Genomic DNA, 13,956 nt, shown 5'->3' on the forward strand with positions numbered 1-13,956 from the left:
CATTTTTACAAAAGAAGAAAAATTATAATAAAATTACTAGGACGTGTGTATTCGCAGAAGATATAAATTTAAAAGTATAAAAAATTGAAAATCAAACAAAAGTAAAATAAAAATATCATAAATAATAAATAAGGCAATTAGACTTTTAAATGTTACAATAACAAAAATAATAATACAATGTAGGTCACAAATATGTTATCACTATTTTGAAAATTAAACTGACCTCATTTTCACATCTTGAATATGAAATAAAAATAATAAAATAAAAAGTAGATGCTGAAATAATGTCTTTGAAACTGAAATTACAGACTAGTGTACAGAATATTTTGTAAATAAGAAAGATATATTATACTTATCTCTTACAAAAATATGAGAATTTTCCTTTTGTTCAGCTAAATATATGTACAGTAATAGTGTTGATTTTTCTAGAACTGAGAAAAAAAAGTGTGTGTTTGTGTGTGTGCGCGCGCACGTGCTTGCAAATATATGTAAATTCCTGTGAGAGAAAGCAAATAGCTTTATTATTGAAATATTATTAAAAGTGGTCTAATTTTTATAGATTATCAAATAAAATAATAATTGTCCATCCACTTTCATAATAACAAAAAATTATAATCAAAAGACTTTTCTTTAATAAATTTTATGTTTGTTATTGTCCCCGTCATTATGTTTTATCTTCTAACTGATGCAATTTTTTTTTTTTAATATTTTTTATATGTTTCAATCTGTGTTAAGAGATTAAATTACAGAACTATCAATCAGAACTATTAATTTTATTTATAAATTTATCACAGTTACTTAAAACAAATAATTTTCATTCACGGGTTAGAATTTTACATAAATAAGGACAACAAAATGTAATTCCAAATGATTGAATATAATAATAATAATTATCAACTGAAATGATTTTAGTGCCAATAAGTAAGAGAAAAAACTAAGCAAACTTACTTCATGGGCAGAGTATCCATAAAGAAAATTAGTTTACTCAAATTATAATTGTATTTTAAAACATACAACGGGCACTAGGGAAGTTCTGTAATATGACGGAATGAATCATCAGATGGTTACAAGTTGCATATGTTTACAAAGTTCTCAACCTGCACTGTAGCTGCTCTAGTTACTGTCTCCGTGTCATCTGCTCTTCAGCTGTATTACTGAAAAAAAGTAGAAATGTCGGTGTCTAAAACTTTATATCAGGCAATTTTGCACATGGGTTAAACATTGATCAGTGTTTAGAGAAAATGACTCTTAAGCTTGAAGAGGATTGTACAATAATTTTTAAGCAGTACAAAGGTTTGAAAAAGGAAATTTTGGCCTTGAGAATGCTCCAAGATCAGGTCTACTGTTTTCATCAGGTCTACTGAGCGAAACATTGCTTAAGTAATAAAAATGCTTGAACACACAAAGTGGTAGATGTGTTCTTAGGGATGCACCAGCAGTTCAAGCTATTCTACAAGATCACTTTCAAGTTAGAAAGCTTTGTAACCTCTGGATGCCGCATAACTTGATTTCCCATCAGATGGCACGTTGTGTTTCATGGTGCTGTGAAATAATGAAAAAGTTTGAAAATGAGAAATCTCCCTATGCGAAAAGAATTGTAACAGAGGTGATAAAACTTGGCTATATTATTATGATGTCCCAATAAAGGCTCAGAATAAAGTGTAGATGTTTGAAAATCCAGATCAGTGAAAAATGGAGGTGGCCATATTTTTTAATGTAAGAGGAATTTTAGAGCAAGTTGTGTTGGAAACACAGAGAACAATTACAGGGAAGTGGCATATCGAGCAATCACTGCCTAAAGTTGATGAACTTTCAAGATGCAACTAAACTAATGGATGGAACAGTTTCTTCCTCAAGATAACGCTCCAACACACCACTCCAGTTTGGTCCAGGCCAGCACTGAAATAAAATGGTTAGAGCATCCTCCCTACAGTCCTGACCTCACTCCACGTGACTTCACACTATTGCCTCAGGTGAAGAACAGACTGAAGTAAAGGTTTATGAGCAATGTTGACTTTCTATGGGCTTGGGGAATGAGTGCGCCCAGATTTCTGATATAACATGGCATGGTTTTTTTTAAGACTGGTTTCAAATAATGATGAAGAGAATAATGTGTGGTGAAAATTATTTTGAAAAATTACAGAAAGTAAAGTCACACTGCAAAACTTTCCTAGTGCCTTTTGTATGTATGCTATTTTTAATATGTTTAATTCCATTATTTTATTGATTATATTATTTTATAAAATAATTAATAATATTTAATGATTCCCCAGGCATTGTATAAGGTATATTGTTTAAATTAATGACATTCTGAAATATAAAGGTCCATCTTAACATTCAGAAGAAATTTATTTTTCTTTAGTGCTAATTTTTAATACAATCTTTACTAATATTCATGTAATTTAAAAAAAAATGTGAACATTTATCCAGTGAATTGTTTTTAATATTATCTTTGAACGAATGTATATAATTTTATTCATTTAGATAATTTTTTTTTGTCATTTTATAATGTGTAATCTTATTTTTCAGTCAATTTTCATTTAACTATTTGATCATTAATATGTAAATAACATCAGTGAATTAAAATAAATAAAGAAAATTACCCAAACTGCAGTAAACAAAATTATTCCACTACATTATCAAAATATTTTTTTACAATTAGACAGCCATTTAAAAACAATAACAACTCACAACCACCACCCTAGTTTTAACCTCCGGAACCACCGCTAGGATGAGATGAATGATTTGTCATAAATGTGTGTGAAAATGCCATTATTGACTGGGATTCAAACCCAGAACCTCTGGATGAAAGGCCAAGACGCTACCAATCGCGCCATGAAGGCCGGCTTACTTTTTTTATCTCTTACTTATGAGTAGTCATACTTTTATTTAGGGTTGGCCGCTGTAGAAAAATTTTAATTGAGAAAGGGGGCCGCGACTCGGAAAAGTTTGGAAACCACTGATTTAATAATTAAATTGTCAGCAATATACATTACCAATGTTGACTGAATAATCTTTTCACACTTAGTTTTGCTTCCTTCTTATTTTTAATATAGACTAACTTTAAAAACTTTTTATTTTTATTTTATTTACATAATTTACACTTAATTAAATTCTATATAATTTTTTTATTTTTTTCTGAGTTAAGTTATAGGCAATTTATAGACAGTGACATTTAGTGAGTTTTTTAAGAAAAAAAGTCAAATTATTATGGAGATCAGTTTTGGAATTCAAATAAAGTATACTTGAAATTACAAAATTTATTTCATATTGATGAAATAAATTTGTAATTTTTTTTTAATTTAAAGTTAAATTGAAATTTTGGAAAAAATCATTAGGCATTAATAACCAGAAACAAAATATTTTCCAATCTAAATTTATATGAATTTTCTTTTTTTTACCCTAAACCTATAAGATGCTTTCTTAAGATATGTATTTTCCTCACAGTATTCTATATATATCACACAATAATTTTGATAATCTGTAAAAAGTAAAATAGACTAAAATTTAAAATTAAAATTCTTAGTAACAATAAACTAAATTATTTCCAACTTAAACTAAAATTAATATTTTTTTTTTTCACAGGTATGTGAAAGAATGAATAAAATCTAATTAAGGGATTTTATCATTAAAAATACAAAGTAAAATAATATTCAAATCTTAAAGAGAAATTATTATGTAAATAAAATTATGTACTTCTAACAAAGCCAACATTTAATATAATAATGAATGTGTACCTGCAAGTACCTTCGTCTTCTCTTGGCAACATTTCCTTGTACAACATTGCAGTCTCCGTGTTTAAAAACAACTCTTCTACGAACACGTCTTGAACTAAATCTAGTCTGTCTGTACCTGAAACAAAAATAAAGCATATACTAATATTATTACTATTAATAATATTAATAAAATTACAGTAATTATTATCACTCAGACTTCAGAGTGATAGTGTTTCTAGCACTCTGCCTTGTGGTAGGTTTGAATCCTGATCAGGATGGTATTTTTTCATATGCTAAGAATTGAATTTCTCAACCAAAAAACAAAATAACAGTAATAGGTCATCACCCTGTAATTGCTAGCTTGAATAAATAGATAATAGCTAATATTATTGTTAACAGTATTGAATAAAAATTTACCGAAGGCAGGTATTTATAATCAATCAAACAAAATTATTTATATGACATGTCAAAATCATAATAAAACATACAATTTTTATTTTTATTAATTTATTTTTATTATTATTAACAAGGGGATTCATGTAAAAATGTATTTTAATGATGAATAAGTTATGATAAAATTAAAGAAAAGAGTGCATAAAATACTTGAGTACTATTAATTTTATTGATAAAATAACATCAGAATTTGCTCCTATATTTATAAACCCTAATTCTGCATATATTATACAAAACAGTTAAGTATAACTTCATTTTCTAATTCTTAATATGATTTGCACTTTCTAGAGGACAATTCGCTTAAAATTATTATTTGAAACATCTCTCAGCAATCAAACTTATAAATGACCTATGTAATTTTTTTTACACACAACTAAAAACAATATTTTCAATCTTAGATGTGTATAACATTATTAAAGAAACCCTGAGAAAATATAAAAAGAAAGTACAGCATTAAGTTCTTTTAAATGATTAAAACAAAAGGCAGTAATGAAATGTAATATAAAGAATGACTATAAGGGAATTAAATACCAGAAGTTATAGAATTTTTCTAATTAAGGAACAAAATTGATGGGTGTAGGTACAGATAAAAAAAAAACATTGAAACAATCAAGAAGAGTCTCATGGAAAGAAACACTCTGCTAGCATCAAATATGGATCTAAAAATTAGCAAAATATTCTTTGAAATATTATTTCTTTATCATAGCGAAACGTGAACAATAGGAAAAACAGAAAAGAAAAGAATAGAAATTTGGTGTAAATGGAAGATGTTGAAAATTAGATAGATTAATGAAGTATGAAACAAAACAGTCTTCAAATTAACATATGAGATAAAAAATTATTTCAGAATTTTGTAAAAAACTGGATTAACTTAGTAAGCCATATATAAAGCTATCCAGGTTTAGTTAATCAGGTAATAGAGATGTGTTTAGATGATAAAAACTATAAAAGAAGATAAAGAGATTGGATTCTAAATTAAAAAAAGCATGTAAAATGCTATAATTAAGGTTAAAAGATTAATACGGAACAAAAAGGAAATGAGAGTAGCATAACACTAGTTAAATGAATAATAAAAGATATTTATATTTTTATATACTAACATATTCAATTTAATAAAAAACTGAAACAAACAAATTAAGCAAGATCAGAAAATTAGTTTGTCTTAATCGTAAGTGAACATCAATCAGTCATGCATAGTTTTTGCACTACGGTTATATTTGGTTTAGATACTATGTAGTTCTGAGACTTTTTGGATAGATCTTCAGGTTATGGATTTTTTGTTAGGGTATGTATTATTAACAAAAATTATTGTTTATAGCTACAGTTCTACCTAAAATATTAGTCTTTCAATGTGTAAGCAGTAGATGCAGAAAGAAAAAAAAAACAAGAGCTGTAAAAAGGTTGACAAAAAGGACTCTTTAAAAAAAAGAGAGTAAAAAAACTATATATAAGAAATGATTACTCTAAGAGTTTATGTTAAGACAAATGCAAAGGTGGGATGTGGAAAGAGAAAGAAAAACGAATGATAATAAACCGCCTTTAGAAAGGAATTTTAGAATGAATGGAATGAGTAAGAAACGGATGAATGAATTTTCTGTGAAAGGGAATGGTTATTACTATATATTATGATTAGATCTAAAGAAGAAATATATTTGACTTGTTAAATTCAGTTACTATATTTGCATAGAAGATATATATATATATCTTAAGATACAGTTTTTACTCTTTATTCATATCTTTCTCTCTCTCAATCTCTTCTTCTTATTTCTATTCTCCTCTTCTTGTACTAGCATTGTACAAAAAACACGCATATACTTACTTTCTCACACTCACATATATCCAAACACAATTCTACACTTAGCTTCTTTAGTAATTCATATTTAATAAATATTTGTTATTCGTTAGATAATTAGATAGAGTAACAAGTTATAAGTCTTTGAACTTCCTACCATCTTCAACTATAAATAATTTAAGTCTTTGATTTATACATCAATAAGTAATAATTAAATTTATTTTAATAATTACATAATAGAAGATATTCATACTTTATAATATATCAATATAACCAATACTGTATTTATTATATTGAATGATGTTAACTTTCATTATAAAAAGTTTTTATTGCTGAAACTGCTTAATAACATTATTGTTCCAAATTACAATAAGGAATCTATAAGAAAAATGAAGGAATATTTTAAAAATACGTTAGAAATATCTCACAGAAGATACAACGAAATCTATCAATAATGACTGCTGTTAGGACAAAAAAAAGTGACCAATTTACAAGTAGATAGGTGAGCTTTATATAGAAAATATACAATATATATATATATATACATATAAAACACCATTACTAAAGCAAAATCCTTATTTGTACTGTTCTCATAGCTCTATGATTTGTAGTTTAGATTGTGCTTCATTAATACCATAAATATTAAACATATAAAAGAAAAGTTAAATCACCTAACAATAGTAAGCATGAAATACTCTATCTATTCAGTCAAAATAAAAAAGGTGGTCATTTTTGGTAGATGGTGAGATTATACAGATGATCACATAACAAGTATTTTTGGGGTAAAAAATTTCCTGGATATCCCCTTATCTGGAATTCATTGGTGGTATTGATTTTTATTGCGCGTGTTGTGCTTTTGGCAGCGTAAATTTTGAACCACAAATAAGAAAAAATCTGATTCTCCTTTACAGAAGATTGAACAAATTCCTGATATTGACAAAAACTGATTATTTATTTTATACATTTATTTACTATTTAATTACTATAATTCCACATTTTTTAATAGTAGAAAGTTTTTACAAATGAGAATCCAATAGTAAAACATAACAATTTTCTGAGAAGGTCTTTTTAGTAATTCATTCTAATGAAGAAGATAAATCAGAAGTGGAAGTTTTAACCATTGTTTGTTCTTTTTAAAAAAAGGATTAAACTATAAACTTTTGAAATGACTTGAGTCAAATTTATTAGAAACATATTTTTATTAAAACATTTTAAAACTTTTTCCATTACTCTTACATTTATCTTTAGTATAAGTTTATATTAAGATCAGAAATGTCTGGTTTTAAATGATTTTCATTACCGACAATAATGGATAAAACAGCAAACCCATTTTCTAATTACAGTACATGGAATTGTAATTTCAGAAAAGATTTTTTAATTTATTTTATTCATTCAGGTGTATGTTCAAACTGTAGATATCTTTTTTCATGATGATTGGTTTTGTTAATTTAAAATGTTTTGATTTTCTTCCTTGTACATAGTAAAGGTAGAATTATGATCGTGAAAAATTTCATTTTCAGATTTCAACGGAAATATCCATTTCGATCATCCCTGATGATAAAAAAAATCAAATCCATTTTGACTAGTTTCGACATGACATCATACATAGATACCGATGTATCTTGCATAACTCAAAACCAATTAGCCCTAGGATGTTGAAATTTTGGATTTATGACTATTGTAACATCTAGTTGTACACCCTCTCTTTTGAATGCAACTAACTGGGCCAAAGTGTCCAAAAAAGCCCAAAATCCCCAAAAATTTGAATTTTGGACTTTTTCTTAACTGCAGTAATAAGCCATCATTGAGAGCTTTTTAATGATATATCATAAGTGGGACTTATTTTCATTAGTTCCAGAGTTATAGCCATATAAAATTTCAATTAATGAAATATTTGGATCTCACAAGGGGAAGACACACTGGTTCGAATTCGTCTTCATCTCCTTTTTTTTAACTTTTTTTTAATTTAAATATATTGATTTATTAATAATTATTACCTCTGATTGTAAAAAAAAGGTTTAACAATAAATAATAATACAATAATAACATTAAATAAATAATAAAAAAATATCAGAAGATATTAATGAAATAAAATTTTATGTACTTTACATTTTTTTTAAATGTGTATATGTGATTTAATAGGTGTACAAGGAAGCTATGTCGTGTACACATCAGATTTTTTTATCATACAATTTAGCAATTTTCTTAAATAAATATACATCAGATGCTACTTTATTACAAATGTCACCAATATATTTATTGGACAATAGATATTAATTAATAGTGTCTTTTATAATTTCAAAAGTTACATTTTCCATTTGCAATGTTTTTGAGATATAGGTTAATATAATTTTCTAGTTTGTTATGTCATAACTGTCATATGTCATTAGATATATTTTCAGATTATAGAACAATTCCCATTTTATGTGAACTTCTGCCCTTTAAATAATAAATTACCACGGATGAGAGATTTAAATAATTGTATTTTTTTTTCTCTTTTAACACGGTATATTCTTAAAATGATTTTTTTTAAAAAAAGAAAGTTGTAAATGTCTACAACCAGAATTTTATTTAAAAACAGAAAACACAAAATATCTTCTAAACTAAAATCATGATTAAAAATGAGAAGATTAAAAAAAGACTAGAAGGATATAACATAAAACCCTTGTAGACAAATTAAAGGAATACAAGTTTTTAAAAGAAGCAAAATTTTTTATTAAATAGTAATAATAAACTTTGACATAGACAAAATAAATCTAAAATTATTCTAATAAAATAATATTAAAATATGAATATATATATATATTTATTTTTTTTTTGGAAGGAGGAGAATTTTTATTGCTGGTTATACCACCCTAATAAAGGGAATGGCTTTTTTGCAGCATGTCAAAAACACCAAGAGATTCAACCTAAAACCTGAATGAAAAATGAAAACATTACAATTTTTCGTGGAAGAATGTAGAGTAACAACCTTATTTGCTATTTCCCCATATATTTAAACAAGTAATATATAAATTAATAATCCCTAAAAGTGTAATTGCAACCTAATAACTAATTGTAATATTTTAGAATAATTTTGAATAAAGAAACTTTGTGAATATTTTACAGAAAATTTTCCATTTTCTCCTTTTTCCTTCTCTTTTCTCTTCACTTTTATAGTTAAGTTCTTAAAATATGTTCCATGCTCATCTTTTCAACAAGCTTTCCTTGTTGTTTTCATCTACACCATATATTTATTTTAAACACTATTTATTTTTTATTTATTTATAAAATTCTTAATTCCTAGAAAACATGAAATTTTTATGTACAGTAGCTGGCACGTAATGGCAACCTTGGATGATCAGCCCGCACATCACTGCTATAATATTGTTCTCTGAAACATTGGCATACCATGATTAATCACCTCTTAGTGGCATAAACATGATGCATGATACATTAGATAGTAATCATCGCCACTCCAAGCTCAGCATTACTTGGCAGTAACTGTAATGTGGTCCAACCTAACTGATTCTTTTTCAGCATACAATAATTTTGTGTTGCCTGAGTAGCATTTTACTCCTGTTTCTTATCACCAAAGCTTTATTTCCATAAGTAATAACTAGCAATGTTGTTAATTTAACTTTAGATGTCTTTGTAAATGGTGAAAGGTTTTACTTATTCTTCCTTGACTGAAGACAGCTATAATCATTAGCCATTTATAAACATCAACAGCTCTCTGTAAAAGTTATAGTTTAATTTTGATAATCTATGGAAATTATTAAATGTGGTTTTGGCTGTGTATATTTATCCTTTTGTGATCTCCAAAACAAGATCCAACATTACAAGATGTTAGATCTACAAGATATTTGGGTGTAGTAGAAAATTAGGTTGAAAGGAAATCAGTAAACTATATCAGTTATTATTTTATTAATCGACCAGAGAAGTTGATGATTTTTATCATCTCTTTAAAGCACCTTACGATGAGGTATAGAATCCTGGTTCAAAATCAAACAAAAAATGCAAATAAATAATTTTGAATTTGAGATACAATTAACTGCTCAGTTTCAGGATTTGATTTTCTTCAATCCTATAGTCTTTTGAGTAACACTATAATCACTGATACAAAAAAAAAATTCAAAAGGTTTTGCAGAAATAATACATTAAGTTGTTAGACTTTACTGTCAAGCAAGCCATAAAAAAACCACAGACAAAGAAATTAAATTAACAGAGAATATTGAAGTTGCCAAGTTTTCAATGAGATGTTTTGCACGGTCAATTAGATGTTTAATTATGGATTTTTATATTTCCATCCGTAATTACAAACTAGATGGGTAATTTTGAGTTAACTAAAAATAAAAGATGTATTCTTAGCCAACGTATGACATATGTACACATTACATCACATTATAATAAAATAATCAGAATACGATCCAATCAGATAAACCATGATGTATTGGTTTTAATGTCATATAATTAAACATTCATTAGAGAACATAAACAAAAATATACATACATATCCTTCATGTTATTTTTGGTACTGTACACATTACTAACAAAAAGCTGACGGAAGCAAATTTAGCAGACAATAGTTAAGTGTTAACTAACTACTCAAACAAATAAGTCGAACGGTGCCAAGTTTTTTAAAACTGCAACTACTAAATACTCGTACTGGGAATCTTTTTAAAAGTTTAGGTGTGTTTAGCAATTTAAAAAATATTAATAACTTATTGGTGTTATTCTAATAAGCAATTTTTATCTAGCAGAAGAAAAAATTCAACAAAAAAATGTTTTAATTTATTTACTTTTATGATTTTTCACTTAAAATCTTTTACTAATATTTTTCCTGAGCTATTACGTACAATAAAAAAAAAAACAATTTTGTCATTCAAAAATATGAGAAATCTTCTACAAAAGTTGTTAAAATTTCATTTTTTTAAAAATTGCTGTCCCTTGAACTTTTTCCAAAAAAATTCATCCAAACAGTGTAATTTGAATAGTGCTCGTTTTTCTTCAAAAATGGGAAAAGATCCTTATTCCAAAATTTCAAAAGTTTTTCTCTGAAAAACATGAGCTTACTTTACTTAAAAATTTAAAGTTAATATATATATACACCTCATAAATTTTATTTCGGGTTTAGTTAAACATACCCTAAAATTTCTTGAAATATATTCCTCATTGTACGGTTATCTGCTCTGACGAAGGTCCCTTGTATCATGTCCATCTCCATCTCAATTCTCTTCTATTGGTAGTTAAAGTCTGAAGATCCTGATAGCTTCATTTCCTGTTAAATTATCTATCATTTTAAGTCTTCCTCTTTGGTTTCTCATTTTTTTTCTTTTTTTTAGTATTCATGTTTCACATAACCTACATCATGGAAAAGATGTAATCTAGGTGTAACACTCACAAAATACTTTTTCAATTATAACTCCATTTTACAATGTAATTACTGTTTTTTATACTATACGCATTACATACCAAAACAAATAAAAATAAACTTATAAGAAAAACAAAAAAAATAAAAAGCATTATTTTGAACATTACTTATATAAAATTTTTAATTTTTTTAACAAACTGAGTTATCTATATTTGTACTTATTATTAATTTGTATTTATTAATCAGTCAAAATTAGTCTTATTGTGATAATTAGCTAATTTATGTTGCTAGCTGATTATATCCAGTTCAAGACACTACATTATTGATAAAAGTCAACAAATATATAATGATGCCATGTACATTTTTGTTTATAATAATAACCCTCTATGAGATTAATTAAGACTCAACAGACTTTTCATGGATTAATTCAAAATTTATAGAATTTTCAATTGTTTCCTAAGTCTCACTTGATTTGATGACAATGTTTTTCATCAATTAAGTTTTTAAAGTTATATTTAAACATTTTTTTACATAAGTTGATTTGCTTCAAGTATTTATAGATTTTTTTTTTTTAGTTAACTAGTAATTTGATTGGTTTGTTATTTTTCTCACTTTTTTCTGTTCAGTGCAAATCTTTTTAATTTCAACATAATTATTACATTTTACATTCTTATTTACTGTTTTACAAATTCGAAACTTTTTATTCTTCTACAGTTTTAACTTCTTATATTTCCCTCGGTGACCAAATTAAATAAACCTGGATGTCTTAATACATTATCTATCAATTTAGTATAACTCTTTAAAAGATTCTATCACAAATTTTTCATGCAACCTGTTCACCTTATATCTCTTCATTTTATACTTTTCAACCCATCTAATATTTAATTTTTTGTAAAATTGACAGAAAACTGTTAAATTTACATTTAAAAATACTAAAAAAAAAAAAAAAAAAATATACAAAAAGTTGTCCCTCTTTTCAATAGAAATGCAGTTCTAAAAAAAATCATTCATTAATAATTTTAAAAATACTACAACTTCTAATCACAATAAACAGAAGTTATTTTATTTATAAGTAATTTACTGTTACAGAACCTAACGCGTTTTTTATTTTACATTATTGTCTGTAAGTGACTATTATGATAATATGGAAGTTTGTAGGTAATTTTATTCGGCTCTATTGATTTAAGAATGATATATAGTTGCATTATCTGATAATCAAATGATGCAGTAACTATTTAGTTTTATTACACACTAGATTTGCCAGGCCACGATGTATTGGTTCTTGTTAAATATAACCGACAACAAATGATGTAAGAGAGTCAGAAATAACCATTAAAATTTAAATTCTTAGGCCTTGATCTATTGATCTACTAAAGTGAAAAGCAAATATTTAACCTTAATTCTATCAATTAACTTAAAAGTTCATAATAACCTAGCTTCAATTAAACAGATATAATTTTATAATTAGAATAAACAATTCGGTTATATATTTAAGCTATTATAGATCTTTTATTAAATAAATTAGAAATTTTTCATTCCAAAATATAATGATTTCCATTTTGGTAGCTTTATTGCATAATGTTTTATAAAAAAATTACTCTCAAAAGAATTAGATAAAATAAAGAAACTTTTTAAACATTATAAAATATTTTGTAGATGAATAACACAGAAGATTGTTTTGTAACAACATAAATAACAATTAAATACTTTTTTTTCTTAGGACCACCATTAGGTATTGCTTCAGAGGATGAGATGAATGATAAGTAGCGTGTGAAAATCCCATGCTTGACCGGGGGATTTGAACCCGGGACCCCTGGATGAAAGGCTGAGATGCTACCATTCATGCCACGGAGGCTGGCAACAATTATAACAGCAAAAGAACAATTATATACTAACTTGCATGTAGTTTTACAATTTAGAAAAATCATAATCACTTGTTTATATAGTTAGATATCTTTAAGATCCTTTTAAAAAGGAAACAATGTATTTTGTATATGCCTTTAATGGAATAAATTAAAAAGATTAAATTCAAAAAAATTACTTTGAAAAATCCATTAAAGTGATAAAATAATTATGACTAATACATTCAGTTATATAATATATACATATTTAAAAAAAATAAACAATCCATTAAAAACAGATATTTAAAAAATAAAACACCAAATTAAAAAACTTTGTGATACAAATTTATGATTTCTTTTAATACATAAAGCAGGGGTATTAAAAATTGTATAATTATAATAATTTTTTTAATTTATCTAAAAATAAATTGCATAATTTTACCTGTAAGTAAATGGTCATAACTATAATTTAAGATTCAATTTTATTACATAAAAAAAAAATTTGTTTGTAGAATAAAATAAATTCTCTGATATTTTATCAATTAAAATAATATTCATTAATAATTAAAATTTAATATTTGTAACTGTTAATATGTAAAAAAAAACACAGCTAGAATTTTTCGGTCTAGTATGTTGCAAAAAAAGTAATCCATAACAAAAATTATGATATTTGTTTAAAGATAAGATATAAATTAAAAAAAGATCATTTCTCTTATAATAAAATAATCAAATTTTATAACTAGATCTCAATAAAGTAGTCCAAAAATTCATGTTCTGTAGTCCAGTTTTATATATTAGCTC

General features: G+C 25.8%; 1 protein-coding gene across 3 annotated transcripts in view; it reads right to left on the reverse strand.

Moving 5' to 3' along the window:
* The window catches only part of LOC142330468 (G protein-activated inward rectifier potassium channel 3-like), a 119,931-nt gene that overhangs the window by 47,393 nt on the left and 58,582 nt on the right, over positions 1 to 13,956 (reverse strand). For 2 of the 3 annotated variants that reach the window (XR_012757773.1, XM_075375712.1), the window contains exons 1-2: positions 11,088 to 11,395; positions 3,738 to 3,852 (exon numbers count right to left, since the gene is read on the reverse strand). Coding sequence is in view for 2 of the 3 variants with exons in the window: in XM_075375712.1 (XP_075231827.1) it covers positions 3,738 to 3,852; positions 11,088 to 11,167 (195 nt within the window). In the remaining variant the exon portion in view is untranslated. Of the gene's footprint in view, positions 1 to 3,737; positions 3,853 to 11,087; positions 11,396 to 13,956 lie in introns of those variants that run through there. The other variant, XM_075375713.1, reaches the window with a different exon arrangement.

Source organism: Lycorma delicatula, chromosome 9 (genome assembly GCF_047948215.1).
Source record: "Lycorma delicatula isolate Av1 chromosome 9, ASM4794821v1, whole genome shotgun sequence".
Lineage (NCBI taxonomy): Eukaryota > Metazoa > Arthropoda > Insecta > Hemiptera > Fulgoridae > Lycorma > Lycorma delicatula.